This window comes from Sesamum indicum, linkage group LG3 (genome assembly GCF_000512975.1).
Source record: "Sesamum indicum cultivar Zhongzhi No. 13 linkage group LG3, S_indicum_v1.0, whole genome shotgun sequence".
Taxonomy (NCBI): Eukaryota; Viridiplantae; Streptophyta; class Magnoliopsida; order Lamiales; family Pedaliaceae; genus Sesamum; species Sesamum indicum.
The window spans coordinates 23,518,379-23,540,524 of record NC_026147.1 but is presented as its reverse complement, the minus strand read 5'-3'; the positions used below and the strand labels follow the sequence as shown (position 1 = coordinate 23,540,524).

Sequence of the window (22,146 nt, the reverse complement as noted above, 5' to 3'; positions counted from 1 at the left end):
ATTCCTACCATTGGTCACAGCGGTGTTTCATCGGTAATGTTTAAGATATCGCAATTAAAAAATTCTAAATTCAAATTACATGAATATAAATATATATTTACTTTTCTAATAATTAAATATGTTTTGTCTGATTAAAAAAAATATTAAATTAATTTTAATAATTAAATAAAATAATAAATGATATATAATAATAGTTGGGTAAGTTTGTTGAGTTTTGCCCTTAACGGCCAAAGTAGGAGTTGAAATGGGTTTGCTTGCATAGTTAAGATTTTGTCATATTTGAGTAGCATCTCCATCACTATCACAATCTAATTATTTACTCCCACTTCAACTCATAATTCTTTAGACGACAATGACATGATTTACAATTAATATAGCTGATAGCTATACCTCTTCCATCTCTAACTTTGAATTTCTCCATACCTTAAGTTTGGATGATAATTATAGTAACATATTTTCTATAAGCACAAAGTTAAAGAAAAGGTACATATGCATATGGTTAGTTGAGAATTTATTCTATAGTATGTTGTCATTTATGTCACAACATGATTTACTATAATTTAGTTAAGTAATACTATTGTGATTGATTCTTTTTATTTGTGGTGAATTTTTGTGATGGGACATCAGTAATATTGAAATATTCTTAAAGGTATAAACACTCAATTTCATAATAATAATAATAATAATAATAATAACTCAATCACATACAAAATATTCTCAATTTCCTATAAGTGCCACAAATATTAATTTTAAACTCAAATTTCTATTCATTTTTTGACAAGACAAGACATATATCACCTCATATATAAAAGTTTGCTCCCTCCAAAAAAGACTTGAAACACATCAAGCGCGTGTCGAGAACAATTTTCTACTTTACTCCTCCATATAATAATTAGACCAAAAATAACCTCTCAAAAAAGAAAAATAACAAAAATGACATAGGATTCGAGCACTTTTTGTCAGGTAGATCCGGAGTTAAGACCCGAAATATTAACTGTTAGATCTTTCAGTAGGTCTTCTATGATATATCGACACGTGGACCTATTGTCTACGGATATTTGGATCTATACTACTGCTGTCTGAAAGCATTTATAGTATGTTGCATTTATTGCTTATTCGACTACATTAAAACTTTTTAGATCGTTTTCGACCTCACATTATACTAATTTTAGTATCGTAGAGTTTTAATTGAGGACTTTCCAGTAAACCTAACGATCTCCTTTGTTCTCATAATCATTATTTTCAGGTGGTTTAGGATCTCTTTTGACCTGATCTTTGCAGGAGCGGTGCACGACCTGACCTTACTTAAACAACCTGGATCACAAATCACTACCAACATCAATTTGTTTGTAATTAGGGATATAATTACACCATCATCCACTTGAGTTTGATGTAATTATACACAAACTCTTCTTGTATATATGATATTTATTTTCATATAACAAATTAATAGATATCCCATTAGCCAAAATTTATCGGATTTACAGATATTAACAAAACAAAATTGAATGAAACTCCATATTTACTTCCGATTGATATATTATAGTTATTATAGATCAAATAAATCTTTTCTGATCAAATTACGCTTATAAGAGTGATGATATATCTCCTCACATCCATTAGCGTGTGAAGATGTATAAAGACAGTTTGGTCGGATAAGATTTATTTGCCTTGCAATAAGTCAGTAATAAGTTAATCGAGGGTATATATGAATTTGTCATTTAATTTTATTTTGTTAATATTAGCAATTCAGTGAATTATAACTAACAAATATACCTATTTGTTAAACAAAAATAAATATTAATAATATTATATATAATTTTTTAAGCTACGTAAAATTAATATATAATTATATCAAACTTTAAAAAAGAAAGATAACATTATCCTTTATAATTATTGTGGTTGTTAATGAGTAAAAAGGGAGTAGCAGGGTGCAAATCAATGATTGAAGTTTGAATGTATAACCATGAGGATAGGAGGTTGCTTATACAATTATCAAAACTGTCAGCTTACAATTATATGACCACTTATAATTGAGATAACATAATTATTTAGTACCTCTAGCTTTTAAATCAGTGCACATTATTACACTGGAAATTTAATACAATTTACTAATCTTCGCTTTTAAATTTGCCACATACACTAAAGTGCATTAATGACTCTACACTACTACAATTCTTGCACCAAATTGTTCATAGTTAAGTGTATTTACCCAATTAATTCTTCCTATAAAATCACACGTCAAATCAGATTCTTTTACTTATTTTTCTTGAATAATCTATACAGAGTGTTTTTTTTTTAAAGTTTGTTATAATTACAAATATTTTTTTATTATCTGAAAAGTTATCAATAAACTTCCTGATTTAAACGGATGTCGAATAATTAGTCCAATCTGTTGGTTTTTGTCGGACTTTCACCATTTTTTCATGGGTGAACTGACAAAATGTCGCTGTGGACTATGAATTATAATTTTATTATTTTTCTAAAAAAAAGTTATAAACTAAATGGACATTTTTCTTAGAATTTTTAAAAATTTTCTATCTACCCCATCCTTTTTAATAGAAAATAAAATAGTAATGACAAAGTTGGCATTCCAAACTCCCATATAATAATTACATAATTTTATCAAATATTAAAAATATTGATAATTTTTAAATAACGAAAAGGTATTTATTATTGTATATATATATATATGTCAAAACTCATAAAACTAATTTTAAAAGACTAAGTTGGATCGTTTCATAAGTACAATAATAATTTTATATCTTCAGGAATACTTTTCTTTGTGTTTTTATTTTTATTTTTATTTATAATTAATCACTTTGATATCTATTTAGAGTCATTAAATTAATTGAATTTGACCAATTCTATGGTGCTAGAACTCTTTACTCAAACCAATAATATCTTAGTTTAAATGGTTAATATGATTTCATAAATAAGTTTGAACTTATGAATTTAAATTCAATTAAAAATGTGAGTATTTGTCTCATTTTATGTAAGTTAATTGTGTTATTTATTTTGACATAATGTTGAGTTACTCAATTTACTAAAATATTTATATAATAACAAAAAAAAGATGTCTCAAACATGAAGAAATTGCTAAAATTGGGATATTAATTTCTGTATTTCCTTTTTCAATGTATAGTGCAAAAGAAAATAATTACAAGTCTAAAACTAATTTTAATAAAGTGCACACGGCAGCAGGGGACGTTTCGAGTCGAGGCTAGTCTAACGTGCGCCGTATCACTAATTTGTCGTGCACCGTACGCATGCCGAACGGTCAGAAAATTATAATCTGATGCGAAAGCTCACAGAAAATTTCAACAAAGCCCGAGAAAAACGAGAGAGGAAAATCCCATTTTGATTTACGAAGCCAAAGTCCCTTTGGTAACACAAAAGGTCTACTCTTGATTCGCCCAAACATAAGAAGAGGAATAGACCCTTTTCTCCTACTACCTCGTAATCCACGTGCTAAAATACGCCTCTCTCTCTCTCTCTCTCTCTCACTCACTCTTGTCTTCATCTGACTCTGATCCAACCACCCCCCTCCCCCTTTCCATCTCTTACTCAATTCAAGAAAATGTGAAATTCTTTGAAGTCTCTAAATTGGGCTGAACAAAACTTTATAATCTAAATTCCGAAAATTTGAATTCAATAAAATTCTTGGTCAAATTCAAGAGCCAATTAACCCCCCTCTTCTTTATACAAAAAGAAAGATAAATTAAATTTTTATGATAATTTAGTTAAAAATCTAATTACTAGATTATGTTTCTGTCATTAAATGCTTGTTCGAACACTGCCCAACTCGATATACCAACACGTCAAAAATTAAACACAGTTTTCTGAATTAATATTTCACTATGATGCCCGCCTTAATTTCGTACCAAGAAATAAACACCAATTGGACTACTAACCACTTTAACTGTACATGATGTCGCATTAAGCACATTTTATGAGGATTTATTTAGAAGTGAAGGCATATATATATAAATGATTTCAGTTTATTCAACTAATATAAAATTGTACAGACATGCTTATTATACTCCTTGTTACTTATTGGAGTAGTTTATGTGTGCAAGCAAAGGTTGTCTATGTGACTCTGTCCGACTCATCTCTTTGCGATGTCTGAAAACGATTTTGTGTGGGAACAGTATTGCTCTGCTTATGTAATTTCTCTCTTTTTCTTTTTCAATTCTTGAGCTCACAAAATTTTCAGCCTAAAGGTACAACAGAATCAACTATTTTCAGCAAGTTTGTGCGCAGGTTAAGAGCATGCACACTCTGTGCCAGTTTTGAAGCAATCCCACTAATAAGAAATCAGAGATATGGCAAAAACTCAAGAACAGTGAAAGAATGATGTAAAGGTAGAAGAGAGAGAGAAAAGAAAAAGGGCAAAAAAGATCGAAGCTTTTGTTGTTGTGTTGATTGAGAAAGACAAAGGTGAAGGCTTTTGTTATCTCAAAGGCCATTCTTTTCTATTGAAAGGTCAATTTCTTTTGAGAAGTATATCAAGAGAAAGGAGGGGGAAAAAGGGGGGAGAAACACTTGATAATCCAACCACTCATGCTTTGGTCCGCGTGCTTTGATGCCCCAAAACTGACCCCTCTATGTTATGTTGTGTGTATGTATGTGTGATTTCTTTTACTTTTTTTCCCTTTTAGCTGTTGATGGGTTGTGTTGTTGATAGGGTGAGGAGAAGAGGAAGCCCCACTTAGATTTTTCAGCTGCTTTTTGCAGTGTATGTTTTGTTCCTTGGTTTTGGATTTTTAGAGCATGCTCTCTTTGATTGGTTCCTCTCACTACTACTAGATTCTCTGAACGTTTGTCTTGGCTCTATTCTTCTCTCTCTCCAAGGAAATACTGATCAGTGGTTTCTTTAAGGTCCCTCTTTTACTGCTGGTGAGGAATATGTGAATTTTCATGAAGATATGTGTGTTCTTGTTTTTGGGTGGAAAGATTCAATCTTTCTGAAGCTTGATACTTGGCTTCATTGCTTGATGCAAAAAATGGGGTCTTGTGGGGTGATTGTTGTATTGAAGTAGAGAAAAGAAGACATCATATTGATACGTATATGCATGGGTTCTGTTGAAGAAAAGCTGAAACCAGGCGGTTTGATCAGTGGGGCTCATAATATACTTGAAGGGATGAAATTGTTGAAAGAAATGCAGGATCATACTGGTTAGTTGAGTTTCTTTGTTTCCTTATGATAATGTATGTTATGTATGCGTCGGAGTGATGAAAAAAAAGCAATGTGGATATGTGTTTTGACGAACACTTGAGGCAAAAAACAAGCAATAGACTCGGAGAATTGTATGATTTTGCAATTTCTTCTGATAACTTTTCCTTCTGGGGACTGAATATTTAATTCATGACCTGGTATGTGATAGGGGTAAAGAAACAGATAAATTCCGAGTTGTGGCATGCCTGTGCTGGTCCACTAGTGACCTTGCCTCAGGTTGGAAGCCTTGTGTACTACTTTCCACAAGGGCACAGTGAACAGGTTTGTTTCTTTGTTTACCTGTAATTGAAGTTCTTTAGTCCTCATATAGTAGTTATATCCATCTTACAGAAAGTGGGGCGCGGTGAAGTGAGTCGAGTTCAGGAATGAGTAGAGTGATTACTCATGATCATATATTTTCTGCTTGCTCAATCATTGATGTTGATGACTGTTTTAGATTTATGACTTTTTGTTTTGAGATAAATGATTTTAGCTAATTTTGTACTCAGTGCATTATTTATGTTAACTTCTCTGTTTCTCCGGTTTTTCTGTCATCTATGCAATTTTTCATCCTAAGCTAGCTTTATTATGTCAGTTGGTTGGAGTCCTCAACTGTTGTTGTCAAATATTCCCTGTGTTTCATTTGTGTACCTAATTCACAGTCAGAGCTGTAAGGGATCATCATTCAGACTCGGTTGAAATATGAGTAATTTACAAAGATGTATCAGTAAGAGTTGATAATTGATATAGTTGTCAACAACATTCTTCCATTTCAAATAGACCAAGTCCTGAGCCATTGTTTGGGAGTCTGCTGAATTTGGCCTTTTGAAGTGATTCTTCCAGAAATAATACACAAGTTCAACATAAGATGAAGGCTCTTCAGTTTTTTACTTCAATTCCTGGAAACCTAGCACTGTGCCTAATAAGAGAGTTATTCTCTTTCACAAGTGTGCTTATAAATTTGAAGTCTGTAAATTACCTTTTCTTGTTCAAAAGGATCCGGGGACAACCCATACGATTATTTCCAGATTCTAGAACTATGCATTGTTTATGCTCTTGACATGTTTCTGCTTTTGTGATCTGCAAGTCATAAAGAAAACAAAGATTGCCGAAGATGCTGTTTTAAAACATTCATGAAAACATACTGTAAAAGGTTTATGTGTGCTCTGTCATTTTTTTCGAGATATGGAGCAATATTTGTCTTTCCATGTTACACAGATGCGATGCTGCATGAGCTAATTCACTTCTCATTTCTCTGCATCAGGTTGCAGTTTCCACCAATAGAACAGCAACAACACAAGTACCCAACTATCCAAATCTCCCCTCTCAGCTATTGTGCCAAGTTCACAATGTTACACTCCATGTATGGCTTCAGAGCCTTTTGTTTTCCTTGAAACAAATTTTAAACTAAATCCGGTGGATTTAAGCTAAAGCAGACTGTGTCATGCTGGAGTTTTTAACTTTTAAGTTTTTTAACGGTCTTCTTGTCAATAGGCTGACAAAGAAACAGATGAAATCTATGCTCAAATGAGCCTGCAGCCTGTGAATTCTGTAAGTCTGGCCACTTCAAACTAGTTCCATTAGTTACCTGCTGATAAGAATATGAGTGAAAAAGAATTTACCAACATTTGCCATGGAATGCTCTTCATTGTTGTGATATTATAATTTACTTTTGGTTCAGGAAAAAGATATTTTTCCTATACCCGACTTTGGGTTAAAGCATAGTAAACATCCAACAGAATTCTTCTGCAAAACTTTGACTGCCAGTGATACAAGCACGCATGGTGGTTTCTCAGTTCCCCGGAGGGCTGCAGAAAAACTCTTCCCACAATTAGTATGATTTTTGTTTTCCTTCTCTGTCTATTCATCTCTGATTCATGTCTCATTTAGTTGTTGATATGTCATGGTGCCATATGATATTCCTTTGGACCAATCTAATTCTTTTTCTTATAACTATTTCAGGATTATTCAACGCAGCCTCCAACTCAAGAACTAGTTGTTCGAGATTTGCATGATAATACATGGGCTTTTCGTCATATATACCGGGGTAAGGCGGCCCTGATATTTCTATGCTATTTATTTACCTAAGTATTTTCTGTTAGTTTCCCTTTTTGGCTTTGGATTTTTATTTAAGGCATGGCCTCTTAACTTTACTTCTCCAAGAAGCACTACTACATCCCAACTTCAGCCATGAATTTTCTATTGTTCTTTTGATTGTTTTATTTTCCATCCGTCTTTGATGTCTATGGAGATGCTTTCTTCAAATCTTACTTTGCTGCCCATTTCCTTTATTTAGGGCAGCCAAAGCGGCACCTTCTTACAACTGGTTGGAGTATGTTTGTTGGTGCAAAGCGGCTTAGAGCAGGGGATGCAGTTCTGTTCATCAGGTAGTTTTTGAAGTTTTCTTCGATTATCATGCAACTGTCTGTGCTGATATTTCTGTTGTCAATCTGAATGATATTTTAGTATGAAGATTCTCCTCTATTCCTTCATCTTAATTTGTATGAATTAGTAACAGTAGATTCTCATGCATGCATATTTAAGGATAGGAAGTGCTCCTGCAATGGATATATCTTCAGGCATTCATTACAAGTAGCACAAGTTTTTGGCACATTTCACCACCTTTTCCTAACTCCGTGAGATTTTATGTTTTATTCCAAACTGATTGTGGTTGTGTCCATAAATAACTAGTTTATGTGTATCTTTCTTGATGAGAATTCTTGAACTTATAGAAAGTTGCTATTAAAAACAGGGATGAAAAGTCGCAATTGATGCTGGGAGTAAGGCGTGTTAACCGTCAGCAAACGACTTTGCCGTCTTCTGTTCTATCTGCTGATAGCATGCACATAGGAATCCTTGCTGCTGCTGCTCATGCTGCTGCTAATAGAAGCCCATTTACAATCTTCTACAATCCAAGGTACCTGAGATACATTCAGACTGAATTCATACTGCTTTGGAGAGAATATCAAATTTCTTTCTCGTCCTTATTGACTGCGGAGCACTTTTATTTTGCAAATCAAAACATAAAAACACAAAAATCAGCGATTTGGACTTGATTGTTCTGTAATTTTGATTATTTTAGGGCATGCCCCTCAGAATTTGTCATTCCATTGGCTAAATATAGAAAAGCTGTGTATGGTACGCAACTCGCCATTGGTATGAGGTTCGGAATGATGTTCGAAACTGAAGAATCCAGCAAACGCAGGTAATTTTATATTGGCTACCCTTTTTTATTGCTTGAGAGAGATTTGGCATTTTTCACATGATACTAGTGTACTTCTAATCTCGTTAGCTCTGCTGTATATGTTCTTTGACGTCTTTTTTGTTCTTTATACAGATATATGGGCACTATTATAGGAATAAGCGACGTAGATCCGCTGAGATGGCCCAACTCGAAGTGGCGTAGTCTTCAGGTGATTACATTAATGTTCAAGACTTGTTTATTGTGAACATAATTTGATATGTGCCAAAAGCGTTGTGTAAGAACGTCAAAGTACTAGAATTCTTGCTGCAGGCGAACTCCTTGATTGATATTCTTTTGATACGACAGGTAGAGTGGGATGAGCCCGGCTGTATTGATAAGCAGAACAGAGTTAGCCCATGGGAGATTGAAACTCCTGAAAGTCTCTTCATATTTCCATCTCTGGCTGCCACCCTGAAGCGCCCTTTCCACACTGCCTTCGTAGGTTGTTTACTATCACTAGAAAATGACTTCTGTAACATGTCTTTGATGTTCACCAACACATTGTAGTTTTCTTGTATCAGGTGCACAACCAGAATGGGAAACAATGTTAAATAGGCCTTTCCTCCGAGTTCCAGACAATTCACTAGGGGATCTCCAGTGTCCCCCAATATCGAGCCTGTGGTCTGAGCAGTTAATGAAGATGCTTACAAAACCTCCTGGTCTGATAGCTCCTGGCAGTATTGCGTATTCTATGCAGGAAGTTAAGGATGTTGTGCCACGAGAAGCAACATCTGTGATGCAACCGGCCATGAAGCAGAGACCTGAGCTCATTTTGCAGGATGTGTATCCACAGGGAGAAAGTAATCTTCAAAGTGTTGCTGGCCAACCAATTATCACCAACCCACATATTTTAGCTGGTTCTGACTTGTCAAAACAAGAACCTGTACTTACTACTGATCAGTTGATCCAGTTTCAGTCAGAAAGCCAGCTCAATGAAGAAAGAATGCCTGTGAAGCCTCTGAATCCACACAATCTCATCAATGATTTTGCAGTCACGAATCAGCATAATGGCACAGTGTCATTGCAAACAAGTTCATGTATCACACAATCACGGTTGGACTCGCATGCTTTACCAGCAGGGAAACTGACATCTGCGGAAGCTGGTTCTGAATTGTCAAAACAAGAACCTGTACTTGCTACAGATCAGTTAAGTCAGTTTGAATCGGAAATGCAGCTCAACGAAAAAAGTATGCCTGTAAGGCCCGTGAATCCACAGAATGTCATCAATGATTTTGCAGTTACAAACCAGAATAATGGCATGCCAGCTCTACATACAAGTCCATATATCTCACATTCACGATTGGACCCGCATATTCTTCAGACTCAACAAATTGATCCATCCCAAGTAACATCTGCTAGTGCCAACGACTTACCTCAATATTCCAGCCAGGTTGAGTTTAATTCGTACTCGTCGATATACCCTCCACCGTCTGGATCTCTTAGAAATCCTAGACCTCCATCCATGCTTCAGAAATCTGATCAGTTGTCTACCTCTTCAGATATTGTTTATCCTATGCTGCCTTCAGTTGAGCAAGAGTTGTGGGATCCTCATTATAACGATGCAAAGTGTGTTTCCCAGACTAATCTCCCTGTCCTATTGCCTCATCAGGACATGTCTAACCTTCAATATAGTTCATGTGGTCTGAAAGATGTATCAGATGAAGAAAATAACCAGAGTGACTTATATAGCTGTGTGAATCTTGATGGTAGTAACAGTGGAAGCACAGTAATTGATCCCTCTGTCTCGAGCACGATTTTGGATGATTTTTGTACACTAAAGAATGTTGATTTCTCAAATCCTTCTGATTATTTTGTTGGAAACTTCTGCTCAACCCAAGATGTCCAATCCCAGATTACATCAGCCAGCCTAGCAGATTCCCAGAATTTCTCCCTACAAGAATATGCGGACAACTCAGGAGGAGCATCTTCAAGCAACATCGATTATGATGACAACAATCTTTTGCAGCAGAGCTCATTTCAGCAAGTAACTCCACGGTTCCGAACTTATACCAAGGTAAAGTAACTGTTTTTAGACATTTACAAAAAATATTGCCTCCAAATTCTTTCAGGGATGGATAAAACTTATACAATGAAAAGACAGTTCTTTCAGGACAACTTATGCACACTTGCGTTAACTTTTTAAATCACTTGTGCATCTTATTCTCTTGTTCTACTTCTTGAAACTTGCTGATGAATATGACTTGACAGATTCAAAAGGCTGGATCCGTTGGAAGATCGATCGATGTCTCAGGATTTAGAAATTACAAAGAACTCCTTTCTGAGATTGAATGCATGTTTGGTCTCACGGGCTTGCTCAACGACTCAGGTTCCGGATGGAAGCTCGTCTACGTGGATTTTGAAAATGATGTGCTTCTTGTTGGGGATGATCCTTGGGAGTAAGTGCCATTATCTTACTCAATTGAATGTTGATTTAGTTCATCAAGGCTATCAACTTTAGCTGGCTGGAAATGATCAGAAAAGATTCTTTTCTATATTATGACATTAGCTTATCACACCACTGTTTTTCAACTGAAACTTTTCTTAAAGATCTGACACAAACAACTTTGTAGGGAATTTGTGGGCTGTGTAAGATGCATCAGGATTTTATCACCTTCTGAAGTTAAGCAGATGGGTGAAGAGGGAATGCAGCTCTTAAACTCTGTCGGTATGCAAGGTGTTAACGGCTCAACTCTGGAAGTTGGTTGCGCTAAAGATGGCTCTAACTGATGCACAAAGTAACCCGTTTATTGTGAAAACAGAGTATCTGATATCTGCTGTCATGCTTCTTATCAAATTCCACGGAGCTATATCAACAGAGAGCACAAATCCAAAGTCCCCAGTACTAGAGATTTTGTTTTAGCATACAGTTCGCGAAGCTGCTATGTTTGTAATGTAAAACTCTTAAGATAAAAGCACGTTTTTAGCATCTGATGTCTAGTCCCTCTTTAACATGAAGAATCGCATAAATGTGCAAGTGAACAAGACTTCTATCGCAAATCTTTGTGAGGATGCACTATTTAACAGAACATACAGAATCCCACAAAGAACATAGTTTTGGTATATGTGAGATTGAATAATTTTCTGATCCCCAAGAAACTATGTCGAGGGCAACAACTGCAGCAACAGCATTCAAAAGGCATTCTATGCGGACCAGTTCCAAAAAGACCAAATATCTTTGTGCTGGTCCTCTAGCTATATTCTTTCTACAAACTATAAAATTTGGTGTGCATGAGGTATCAGATGAATTGATCACAGGGCAGCTACATAACGCAAAATAAGAAACGTTACGATAAATGCAACAACTCAAATATTATGTAACCAAATAATTTGAACTGCAAAATGATCTTGAGCTATATTGGTTTGTTATCAAATTAGTGATATAAACATTACAGACGGAAATGGTATCAGACCTTACTGCAGAAAATCTAGAAGCTTTCTGGTAGAGAATATTGATGACCGTGTTACGAAAGATCCAATTGCATTCACTTATTTGACATTGCAAAGGAATCATGAGCGTGTAAACTAATGCATCTCGATGAATTATATCATGTATAAGTCAAGAATTACAACTGCAGCTCTACTCTTGAATCCTAAACTTCCCTGGAGAACATCGGTTGTATCATGCTCTTACTGGTTTCTGTAGAACAACAGACAGGTAAACTTCTGATTTTCCTGAACCATTAACTCTTTCTCCCACCACCCATTTCAGCTTCTTGTATCCAAACCTTTCAATCAACCGTGTTAAAGCACTTTTCTTGTCATCGGTTGAACAATAGAAGTTGTCCAACCAAAGCAATCCACCAGCCCTCAGTATACGGTCGATATCAAACATTAAGAACTCCAATTTCTCAGGTCGTCCCCCAACATCCAATCCATTAGCAGCGTGAACCAAATCAAATACATTGTCATGAAATGGAAACCTTTGATCCAAGCTCAAATACAGAGGGAAAAGGCCCCTGGAAGCAATGAATTCACTAAATGGTGCATCAAGATTCAAAGTGGCAGTGACTACCGTCACATTCCTCTCAGCCATCCTAGCAGCGAAAGTCCCCGAACCCCCACCAATATCAAAGCCAATTCTAGTCCCACCACTCCCCATAGCTAACACATCATCAATAAGGAAATCATTCTTGCTTCGGGGCTTAACATACTTTTGAGTCTCATATCCATGAACAATATCAAAACAACCAGCACAATCCCTATTCAGTTTCTTACTGTTCAAACAAGCAAGATTCTTACATCCTAAACCACTCCAACTATATATCTTCTCACTAATATTCTTCCATAGTGAAACAGGAAAAGGCTGCAAACCCATCTTAGGAATCGTCTTGGCAAAGCACCTCCTTCGAGGCAAGGGCTCACATCCCTGAAGAATCAGCTTCTGGCCAAGACTCCAATCATCAGGGCAAAGTCCATTCACTTTATAACTCATATACTGAGACAGCAAATCCGCAGATTTCTCACAAGAATGCCCCACGGATGCCACCATTTCAGTGATCCCAGTTCTTGAATCTTTCCCCAAAGGCAGCTGATGGCTGTTTAAGAACTCTTTAAGCTCATTTGCGATGTTGGGTCTCGAAAGATCGATGCTTTCATAGCCTAAGATCTGTTTCTCCATCTGGGCTAGCTTTTTCTGCGAAGATTCAATCTCTCTAAGGATTAAGCTCACTCTTTCGGAGATCAAAGATATGTTCTCGGGATAGTGATGATTATGAAGGGTTTTGGGATGGTACGAGAAAGCATACCAAGCAAATAAATTTGTGGTGATTACTGAGAAAAGCATCAGCAAATTTACTGCTGAGGAACACACTGATACCCTCTTGAATCTTGCTGTTCCCTCTCCTATTTTCAGAGAAACAGACCCCATTTTTCTCTTAATTTGCTTTCACTAATCTAGACACTCCCAATCTTGAGACAAAAACCAAGAGGGCCTCTGTGCGTGTGAGTGAGCGAGCCAGTGACAAGAGAGAGAGAGAGAGCTAGCTAGTGGCAGAGAAAGAAAGACAGAACTTTGATTAGGACAATAATTGCTGCAGTAAGAAGAAATTAAGACAGTAAACTTGGTCTAAGGGTGCTTGTCGGCTGTCTTTTAATGCTGCTGTGGGAGGTAAACCGTGCATGTGAACGGAGATCAAGATTAAAGCGTGACCTGGTCATACTTATAACGATTTTTACTTCAAATCTGTACTACCGAAGAAGGTGTGAGTAATCTTGATGACCTTTATCTAAAGTTGACGCCTGATACACTCTGTAAATATCAGTTCAAACTTCAAAGTCAAAGTCCCGGAAAACAACCAAGGGTGAAACTCTAGTATTACTCTAGTTACTGTAAGGAAAACACAGAGCAGAAAGGAATTCAATTAGGAGAAATTTATCACAAATTGGCATTTTTTTTATAATACATCAATCCAATCAATATATTAATATATTGAAGATAGTAAATAACAAATTATAATAATTCTTAACTCATATATATAATACTTAGACGTTCAACAAAACTTAAATCTATCTCAACTTTATTCATAAACTCTTAGCTTTAGACTCAACCTCTAGGCTAAAATATCATTGATCACAAAATTGGCCATTTACATATTCCTATTTTTTTTCTTTATATATTAAAATAAAATTTTATTTCACAATTTCTTTTTTTAAATGACCATTTTAATTAAAATAACAATAAATCAAAATTAAATCTAAACGACACATCAGATGAACAATAAGGAATGTTATAATATTTTATAATTTATTTAGTGTATAGTATAGATGGAATCTATATGCTCAACGCGTATATTGTCCAATATTAAATTATTTATAATATTGTAATGGATTATAAATACTTAAGAATTACAAATTTATTTAAATAAATAGTTAAGTGGGATTCACGATATTCATGATTGAAACGTAAATGTATATGGGCCTCATTTAACTCAACAGAATAACCGAATACGGGGATGATTCGAATAGTGAAAGTAGATAGGCCGAAGCCCACAAAAAGCCCATAAACTCCTAATAAACAGTTGAAGGGAATCGGTGCCCTGTGTTTAATAGGATGGTAATTTAAGACTCTTGCTAAAGTGGTGCTAAATTATAATCTATAATTCAATAATTATTTATGATTAGAGAACTTCAGAATGATAAAATTCAAAAAATTGCACAGAATAAATAAATTATGGTATTTAATTGCCAACGTTTTGTGACTATAGTCTTTAAAATGTTACCCAAAATACGAAGAGCATAAAATGTGATTTAGTCGTCACTTACGTAGCTAGACATTCTTATTGTATGTCATTCAATAAAAAAATAATTTCAAAATTTCTAATTTCATCCACGTAATAATTTCCAACAAGTTAAATGATCGGAGCTTCTAATTGATAAAAATAGACTGATTGTCCCGCTTTATGTTATTTATTGTAACTGTAATTTATTTATTAAAATGAATGGTTATTTTATTTTACGTGAATTATTATAATTATAATTATATTGATGTAATAATTAAATCCACAATTGTTATAATTTATTGTTTTTAATATTTGGATGTATTGGATGAACACATGGAAAAAAAGGAAATTAATTCAGTGGTTAATCTGTTATGTTAAAGTATTTGATTAGGATAGCTCCCATCTTCAAAACTCCAGAACTCTTATCATCCATCGTCAATAAAGTAAAGAAAGCGGAGGAACCTTTTGGCAATCAAGACAATGGGGCAATCATCATCAACGGAGCAACAAGTATCACCAGAGCTGCGCCAAGTACAATCACTGGCTGCATCAACTGGAGCCCTCCCTTCTCTAGAGAAAGCGTTTTCTCTTCTATCTGATCCCCAAACTAAATCAATTCCTATTCATTCTCTACAGGTAATTCAGAAACAAGACAGTCGGCCCAAAAGGGAAAGAAAATGGAAACATTGGAATCCCTTTGTTTGAGTTGTTATTTCCATGAATTATCATGAAATTAAAGAGCTATATGTTTTGATCATTAGCGAATTGGTGATGATTATGTGATTTTCGGATTTGATTCCAAGATATATTTTTCTTGCTTGTAGTTGACTGTTACGCTCAAGATTGCAGCTTTGTTTGTTAGTTAAGAAACGTCTGTGGTCTAGTGTACTGAATTTATGTATTGAAATATTGTGATTTTGGAGTGAAGTATCTCCTTTTTCATATTTCGATAAAAGGTCAAAATTTTTTTCTAGTCTTAATATTTGATTGGCTAAATTTGAACAGGTTCTGCAAGCATAATTTTACTTCCGGATTGTTTGAGTTATTATGGAGTTTCAGTAATTAATTTTTCTTTGTTTGTGCTTGGACGCTGGACACGTTCAGTTTATTTATTCGTTTCATATAGTTGTCTGATCATGCAATGTGATTGACTCTCCTTGTCCTCTGTATTTGTCCAGAAATGTTTTGATTTGGGTTTTGAGAGCTTGGAGTCTGAACGAGGCCCTGTCTTTAAGGAGTTTCCGCTGTTGTTTGATCATCTGGGTTCTATAATAGTTGACTTGTTTTTTGTGGCTGATAAAGATGGAGTGAATTGGATTGAGTTCTTGCGAGGGTACACAAAGTGTTGCGCGAGGACAGTTGCTTCAGCTTTGCTCAATAATTTATTCAGAGTCTTTTCTGTGACATGTTCAAAAGCTGGACTTCCAGTTGATGTGAAATTTGAGCTGTACGATGATGATTGTAAGATTAGTGGGTCGTATTCTCCACGTGATATTTTTATGCTTCTTTGGATTTGTTGGATATTTTCATGGGATTCTAGGATATTGAGATCCAATACACTGAAGAAAAAAGGGGAATGCAGGCTTCCGGATGTCTCTCATTTGGTATTATCAGCTATTGAATCATCTGCTGAAGATAGTCTTAAATTGGACTATTGGGATTCTGTTGTTACAGACTTAGATTTTCAATTGCCTGCTGCTAAAATTCATTTATGGGCCTTGAAAACTGTACCACACCTTGCTGATTGCTTTCAACAATTTGTCCATGCAAGACTCTGCTGCCTCACAACACATGAGGTACTACAATTCTTCCTTCCATCCATCAAATAATTTTGTTTTTTTGTTACAGTAAGCTGTTATTGCAGATTAAAAGTCATGCAAGATATCTTTTAACTGTGCAATATTATTGTTACTATTGTGGAGAAAAATGAAGATGATTGAAATGTGACATTTCATAGGATGTCTTTGGATATGCAAAAACTTATTTTTCCTTACCTCTAGCTTTTTCAATCCCTACCCCTTTTGCCATGAAGAAAATGAAGAGAAACACACGCCATAATAAATGATATGGAGTACAAATTGTGGGGCAAGTGCTTATCACTGTGTCAAAAACTATTTACTGATAATGAGGGTGCATTCCAAGCATCATTTGTTGGCCCTAGGCTAGAGAAGTCAAAGTGTAGTTCTGTTGCTGGGGCAGCATTGTGTGCTGGTGCACTAGTATCTCTCGCTGTGAGTTGGGTGCAGTGAGTGGGTGTGCCAGTGGGTACTGACAGTTCCTTCTCGTAGCTGCCTTCTCAGTCTATGGCAATCCTAAATGAGGATGGATATTTTATAATTTTGTCTTTTCCGAGGATCGTATTGCTGGCTTTTGGCAAGTGTTTTGGATTAAATTCTGTTTGCTGATCTTATAAGTATCAGTTGCAGGACAAATCTGAACCATCATGCTCTTCTTCTCATGAAAGCTCCTCATCAGCAATTTCTGAAACTACCCTTTTGACTCGTGGAACGGCATGGGCCATCTCACTCACCTTGAGAGGTCCTATATATGAAGAGATATCAAAAGCTTGTTTTGCAAGTGAAGTTGGTGAAATAAATGAAAACCTACTTTATCGGTTTGTTCCGCTCTCTTGTCTTCCTGTTGGTGGAAGAGCACATAGACCACATCTATTTCCCAGACTTGTTTACTTCCACTTTTTTGGTTTCATTAACCTTTTAAAGCTGCTTGTATGCATACTTATCTACAGTTTTAACTGTTTCAATTTGTATTCATACACTGTTGCTCAGTGCAAGTCTTAAAATTTTGATCTAATACAAACAGATTCGAGTTCTGTCATTTTGGTTTGGCCAAATTGTAAATCAAAAGTTTCTGATATATGATATTCTAATGTGATGATAGTAACTTACTACTACTAGTTTATGCTCTGCCTAATTATCAGTAGTATGTTTCAGTGGTTTATTTTCCTACTCTCGGTGCTGCCTTAATATGAGCAATGGTTTCTCGTAGAAATATCTTGAATACCAGTAACAACGCATATTACCAAATAAATTAGCTGCTTTGTCCAGATTGTATCATTGCTTAGAGGGTCTGTTTCGAATAGCGTGCAGGTCATCTGTTCATGGGAAAGGTCTCAACCGATTTTGGTCAAACATCGAAGGCTACAACGGTCCATTGCTTCTACTTATTGCTGCATGTGAGGAAGAAAACAAGACAAGGAGATGGATCATTGGTGCACTCACTCATCAGGGTTTTGAAAATAAGGAATTATTTTATGGAACTTCTGGCAATCTGTATGCTTTAAGTCCAGTCTTTCATGCATTATTATCTTCCGGTGGGTCAAGGGAGTTGTAATCTTGTTTTTCTTTTTTCTTTCCTTATTTTATTTTGTCATGCTCCGGTAATCGTTTCTTATGCTCATCTAGATTGGAACTGATGGACTATTTACTATTTTGGCAGGAAGAGAGAAAAACTTTGTCTATAGCCATTTGCATCCAACTGGTAGGGTGTATGAGGCTCATCCAAAACCAGTGGGTGTTGCATTTGGTGGATCCATTGGAAATGAAAGAATATATATGGATGAGGATTTCGGTAGAGTTACTATACGCCACCATGCTGTTGATAAAACATATCAACATGGCGCCCTTTTCCCCAACCAGGTATAACGTATGTACACTTAGAGTTGCAATGTGTGAAAAGAATTCATGGGCTTCTTATTGGTAAAAATAAATAGCCATCCCTATGCTCTTGTACCATGAATGGTATATCCATATGTTCCTATCTGCCTGAACCGACCTCAAGAATGGACATACTTTATGATTGCATCTTGTTTGGTATTTAAAGTAAAAAGAGGAAAAGATACTGTCTTGTCTGGACATTCTATTATCTCCTTTATAGAAATCTTGGAGTTCAGTATTCTCATGCCAACAAAACAGTGCTCAAGCTTGGGTTGAGGAGTGATGATTTAGAACTCTGAATTCATGTGTGCACAGGGGTTCTTGCCAGTTGAAGCCTCAGTATTAGAAGTAGAAGCATGGGGATTAGGAGGGAGAACTGCTCGAGAAATTCAAGCTTCTTATAAGAAGCGAGAAGAACTTTTTACGGAGCAAAGACGAAAGGTATCCAAATCTTTGCAAGAGGTCACCATCTTTGCTTGAGCTACATGGTATTGATGTCGCTGTTTCTTGCACTTTTTGTCTAAATTTCTGCAGGTTGACCTGAAAACTTTTGCCAATTGGGAAGATTCGCCCGAGAAGATGATGATGGATATGATGTCTAACCCAAATGCAGTTAGGCGGGAAGATCGATAATTAAGTTTCCTGAATCACATCTGGTTATGAAATAGACAATAATATACGGCCTTGTAAATACGTGTATCACCAAGACTCTTTGTTGTGGATGCCATATGCTTTAACTTCTGAAACCCAACATCACTTTCCAGTTGTTTGGGAACTCATCAGTTGGGGCCAATCTGTCATGGTTTGCAATTTCTTTCATTTGATTGTATGTAATAGTAAGGTCCCTGAGCAGACTGATATGTATGAATAAAGAATGTGTTTGTCCTCTCTTGAGACGCAAAATTAGTCATTTTTTATATTATGCAGTAACTGCTGCAGTGAGTTTTGCACGCCAATTATAATCTACTATGACTAAAACTGAAGCTAAAATGCTCCGCACGGCTTCATCATATAAACTATTTGCCAGAAAAAGATGTGCATCAACCCTAACAGGAAAAAGAAACTGCCCAAAAGATGACTTGTGACAATTCAAACCAAACCATAAATATTACAGGAAAAATATATCCTGCTAAGTCCACAGCTAAACAACATATTCCCCAGCAGAGAGAAATTACCATTCAGCCTTAAAAGGGTCTAATAAAGGAACAAGCAAGAATTTTACATGTCCGTATGAAGGAGAACAAACATGCCAGCCACTAGTTCTGTAGATTATGCCTATTTAATTGCTTGTCACTGAAAACTGATTCAAACAAGCTGAATGGCAATTCACTGCTGCTTATCCTCTGCTTTCCTTGGCTGCAAAAATATAGAAATGAACAAGTAATGAAGTGGAAGAATACTTGCCAATATAATACCAAACTAGTTAAAAGTATGTAGTCAACTATAGCCACGTATTACTACAGAAACAATTTTCTCTCCCCCCCATTCTCAAATAAATTAATGGGATCATACAATACCTCACTCAAATAAGAACCTGAAGAAACCTTCTTCAGGTTTAAAAAACATACATAAATTTCTTAGATTTATATCAACCAAACGGAGTACCTACAGCGGATTGCTACTTGATCACAACTGAGGCTTATTACCTCTAGAAGATGAGATCCTAACCTTTTGAATCTACATAATGAACTTAACCAGTCATAATCCAAATTTCTAAGCAAGGTCAGATGAGAGTTTCTGAAAGAAAAGAACTCTTTGACATGTATTAAAGCAAGGACGGAACACTCAGAATGTTATATTGGTGAAGAAAAGCTCAACTGAAAAAGGAATGTTTGCATAAGTCATCCATATGCAAAACCAAATAGCAAAAATCAAACTTCATTTTATATATTCCATTTAATCATGCATTGAGCACCGAATCTTCCAAAAGGGCAAAGTCATGGGATGGAGAAAAAAGGCTTTAAAGAATCATAAGAAAAGTTATATCACCAAGTCAAAAGCCAATAAATCAATTAAACAGAACTTATTACACCTAGATGTCAGCTACCCAAACTAATAACAAAGGAAATGACAATTTGACAATGTCTTCTGGAGATAATGATCAATCATGAATTTACAACTCTATCTGCATAGAGAGTATACACTATATTAAGGCTATATCACAAATTGGATCCAAATCATGTGACACGTGCCATGAATCTCTTCCAGGACAAGCCCTATCCTTCGGACTAAACTTTTTCTAGTGTTACCTAGGAGGCAAAACCATTTTTGGGCTCATTCATGGTGTTTTGCTCTGTCCTAGCCTGAAGATGGGAATCATGTTTGCTCCTTTATAGCTAAGTAGCACTTGAGAAGCTACATAACAAAAACCTATTTTGATCACAAAACCTCAAATCAGACAAACAGCATGTCTAAGTCTTGCTATCAATGATCTCAATCTCAGAGTAATTCAAGATTGCTGAGAAGATGGGGCAAACCAAGCTCATGAAATTGCCTTAAAATAACTAATGAGACTTCTAAAATAAAAAATGTGAATCCCCCTGTGCTCTCGTTTTTCCCAGGATAAAAAGCTATAAACCAAACCATCAAACTGCAGGCAGGGTGGCCTTTGCTCATTACATATTGGTTAATCAATTGGTTAAACCCCATTTTTAGTCGCAGCATAAAGACGACAGAATGAAACTCAATTGGTCAGAAAATAAAATCTCTAGGAAACCAAATCTTCAACTAAAAACCTGAGACACATGTTCGACGAATTGTCTATTAGACACAATTCACCATTCACAACTTAGCATAAAGCAAATTCAATCAGAACAAATCCCAGCACAATAGGCAATAAATCTATTACCTTGATCCCAGTAAATGGTTGCTGCAGCTCTACGTCAGGGATAACGACAGGCCACTTCTCACCAGCTTCGCGAAACATCTGTTCAGTCTCGAGATACTGACCCTTTTCGAGAATCAAGTTGCGGATGTGCTGGGCCGGAGTGGAGGTGGCGTCGAAGGTCTCCTCGACGCCGTTGACGAAAGTTACGGTGATCTTGGGCGGGAAATCGTCGGTGCGGCGCTTGACTTGGACCTGGCAACTGGGATTGGACTCTTTGGCCTTCCGCGCATTGCACTGCGCCAAGAACTCCATGCACGAGGCTAACCGTGGGTCCAGCGCATTGAATTCAATTTTAACCTTGGACAGGAACTTCAACATTATTTGCTCTTAGTTTCTGTTGTCCTACCTCCCCGGTGATCTTGGAAATCGTCGGTGCGGCGCTTGACTTGGACCTGGCAACTGGGATTGGACTCTTTGGCCTTCCGCGCATTGCACTGCGCCAAGAACTCCATGCACGAGGCTAACCGTGGGTCCAGCGCATTGAATTCAATTTTAACCTTGGACAGGAACTTCAACATTATTTGCTCTTAGTTTCTGTTGTCCTACCTCCCTCCGGGTTTAGCAAAGACCCAATTCTCAGACGGGGTGGGAACTGTAAAGAAAGATGGGGGATTTATATGCAGATGCAAGCAGAATTTTGATTTATAGTTCCCTTGTTTTTGTATTGTTTGTTTTCATTTGATTTGCAAGACTGGACTGGACTACACTAGAGCCAGCCACTTTGGCATTTGATTCTAATGTACCACGTTATTAACAAAATTGGACACCGGAATATAGTTCCTTAATATATACACTTCCTTTTTTTTTTTTTTTTTTTTGGAGAAATTTAATAAATCTCCTTCTAATTAACCAAAATTCAAGTACCGATATTTATATATACATGGTTTCGATTTTTATAACATTTC

At 36.0% G+C, this 22,146-nt stretch overlaps 4 protein-coding genes across 7 annotated transcripts; 2 read left to right on the top strand and 2 right to left on the bottom strand.

Moving 5' to 3' along the window:
* Positions 4,033 to 11,388, top strand: LOC105159332 (auxin response factor 5). Of its 3 annotated transcripts, none has more exons than XM_011076354.2 (15): positions 4,033 to 4,166; positions 4,264 to 5,178; positions 5,388 to 5,500; positions 6,483 to 6,581; positions 6,713 to 6,769; positions 6,900 to 7,052; positions 7,181 to 7,265; positions 7,515 to 7,605; positions 7,971 to 8,135; positions 8,301 to 8,423; positions 8,556 to 8,631; positions 8,769 to 8,904; positions 8,984 to 10,476; positions 10,671 to 10,858; positions 11,033 to 11,388. In XM_011076354.2, exons 2-15 carry the CDS (start codon positions 5,076 to 5,078, stop codon positions 11,187 to 11,189), a joined length of 3,039 nt encoding a protein of 1,012 aa, XP_011074656.1. In that variant the 5' UTR covers positions 4,033 to 4,166; positions 4,264 to 5,075; the 3' UTR covers positions 11,190 to 11,388. The 3 variants fall into 3 exon arrangements, with proteins under 3 accessions (XP_011074656.1, XP_011074654.1, XP_011074657.1); XM_011076355.2 differs by having other exon boundaries at positions 4,078 to 4,166; positions 4,249 to 5,178; XM_011076352.2 differs by having other exon boundaries at positions 4,069 to 5,178.
* On the bottom strand, positions 11,771 to 13,636 carry LOC105159331. Its single transcript, XM_011076351.2, has one exon. It carries the CDS (start codon positions 13,327 to 13,329, stop codon positions 12,082 to 12,084), a length of 1,248 nt encoding a protein of 415 aa, XP_011074653.1. The 5' UTR covers positions 13,330 to 13,636; the 3' UTR covers positions 11,771 to 12,081.
* LOC105159329 lies at positions 15,056 to 19,257 on the top strand. 2 transcript variants are annotated; one of them, XM_011076349.2, is made up of 7 exons: positions 15,056 to 15,316; positions 15,859 to 16,476; positions 17,107 to 17,294; positions 17,788 to 18,011; positions 18,137 to 18,336; positions 18,670 to 18,795; positions 18,889 to 19,257. In XM_011076349.2, the coding sequence occupies exons 1-7, from the start codon at positions 15,161 to 15,163 to the stop codon at positions 18,985 to 18,987; spliced, it is 1,611 nt and encodes a 536-aa protein (XP_011074651.1). In that variant the 5' UTR covers positions 15,056 to 15,160; the 3' UTR covers positions 18,988 to 19,257. The 2 variants fall into 2 exon arrangements, with proteins under 2 accessions (XP_011074651.1, XP_011074650.1); XM_011076348.2 differs by having other exon boundaries at positions 15,057 to 15,316; positions 17,101 to 17,294.
* LOC105159330 lies at positions 19,430 to 21,917 on the bottom strand. Its single transcript, XM_011076350.2, has 3 exons — positions 21,788 to 21,917; positions 21,203 to 21,587; positions 19,430 to 19,710 (listed from the first exon to the last, which is right to left on the bottom strand). Exons 2-3 carry the CDS (start codon positions 21,557 to 21,559, stop codon positions 19,681 to 19,683), a joined length of 387 nt encoding a protein of 128 aa, XP_011074652.1. The 5' UTR covers positions 21,560 to 21,587; positions 21,788 to 21,917; the 3' UTR covers positions 19,430 to 19,680.

Excerpts from the sequence above, each read along its gene's own strand:
- LOC105159332 (XM_011076354.2), top strand. The coding sequence starts at position 5,076 with ATGGGTTCTGTTGAAGAAAAGCTGAAACCAGGCGGTTTGATCAGTGGG. Across the intron at positions 8,136-8,300 it reads ACAATCTTCTACAATCCAAG|GGCATGCCCCTCAGAATTTG; the intron begins GTACCTGAGATA and ends TGATTATTTTAG. Across the intron at positions 8,424-8,555 it reads GAAGAATCCAGCAAACGCAG|ATATATGGGCACTATTATAG; the intron begins GTAATTTTATAT and ends TTCTTTATACAG.
- LOC105159331 (XM_011076351.2), bottom strand. The coding sequence starts at position 13,329 with ATGGGGTCTGTTTCTCTGAAAATAGGAGAGGGAACAGCAAGATTCAAG.
- LOC105159329 (XM_011076348.2), top strand. The coding sequence starts at position 15,161 with ATGGGGCAATCATCATCAACGGAGCAACAAGTATCACCAGAGCTGCGC. Across the intron at positions 17,295-17,787 it reads AATGAAAACCTACTTTATCG|GTCATCTGTTCATGGGAAAG; the intron begins GTTTGTTCCGCT and ends AATAGCGTGCAG. Across the intron at positions 18,796-18,888 it reads TTACGGAGCAAAGACGAAAG|GTTGACCTGAAAACTTTTGC; the intron begins GTATCCAAATCT and ends AAATTTCTGCAG.
- LOC105159330 (XM_011076350.2), bottom strand. The coding sequence starts at position 21,559 with ATGTTGAAGTTCCTGTCCAAGGTTAAAATTGAATTCAATGCGCTGGAC. Across the intron at positions 19,711-21,202 it reads AACCATTTACTGGGATCAAG|CCAAGGAAAGCAGAGGATAA; the intron begins GTAATAGATTTA and ends ATATTTTTGCAG.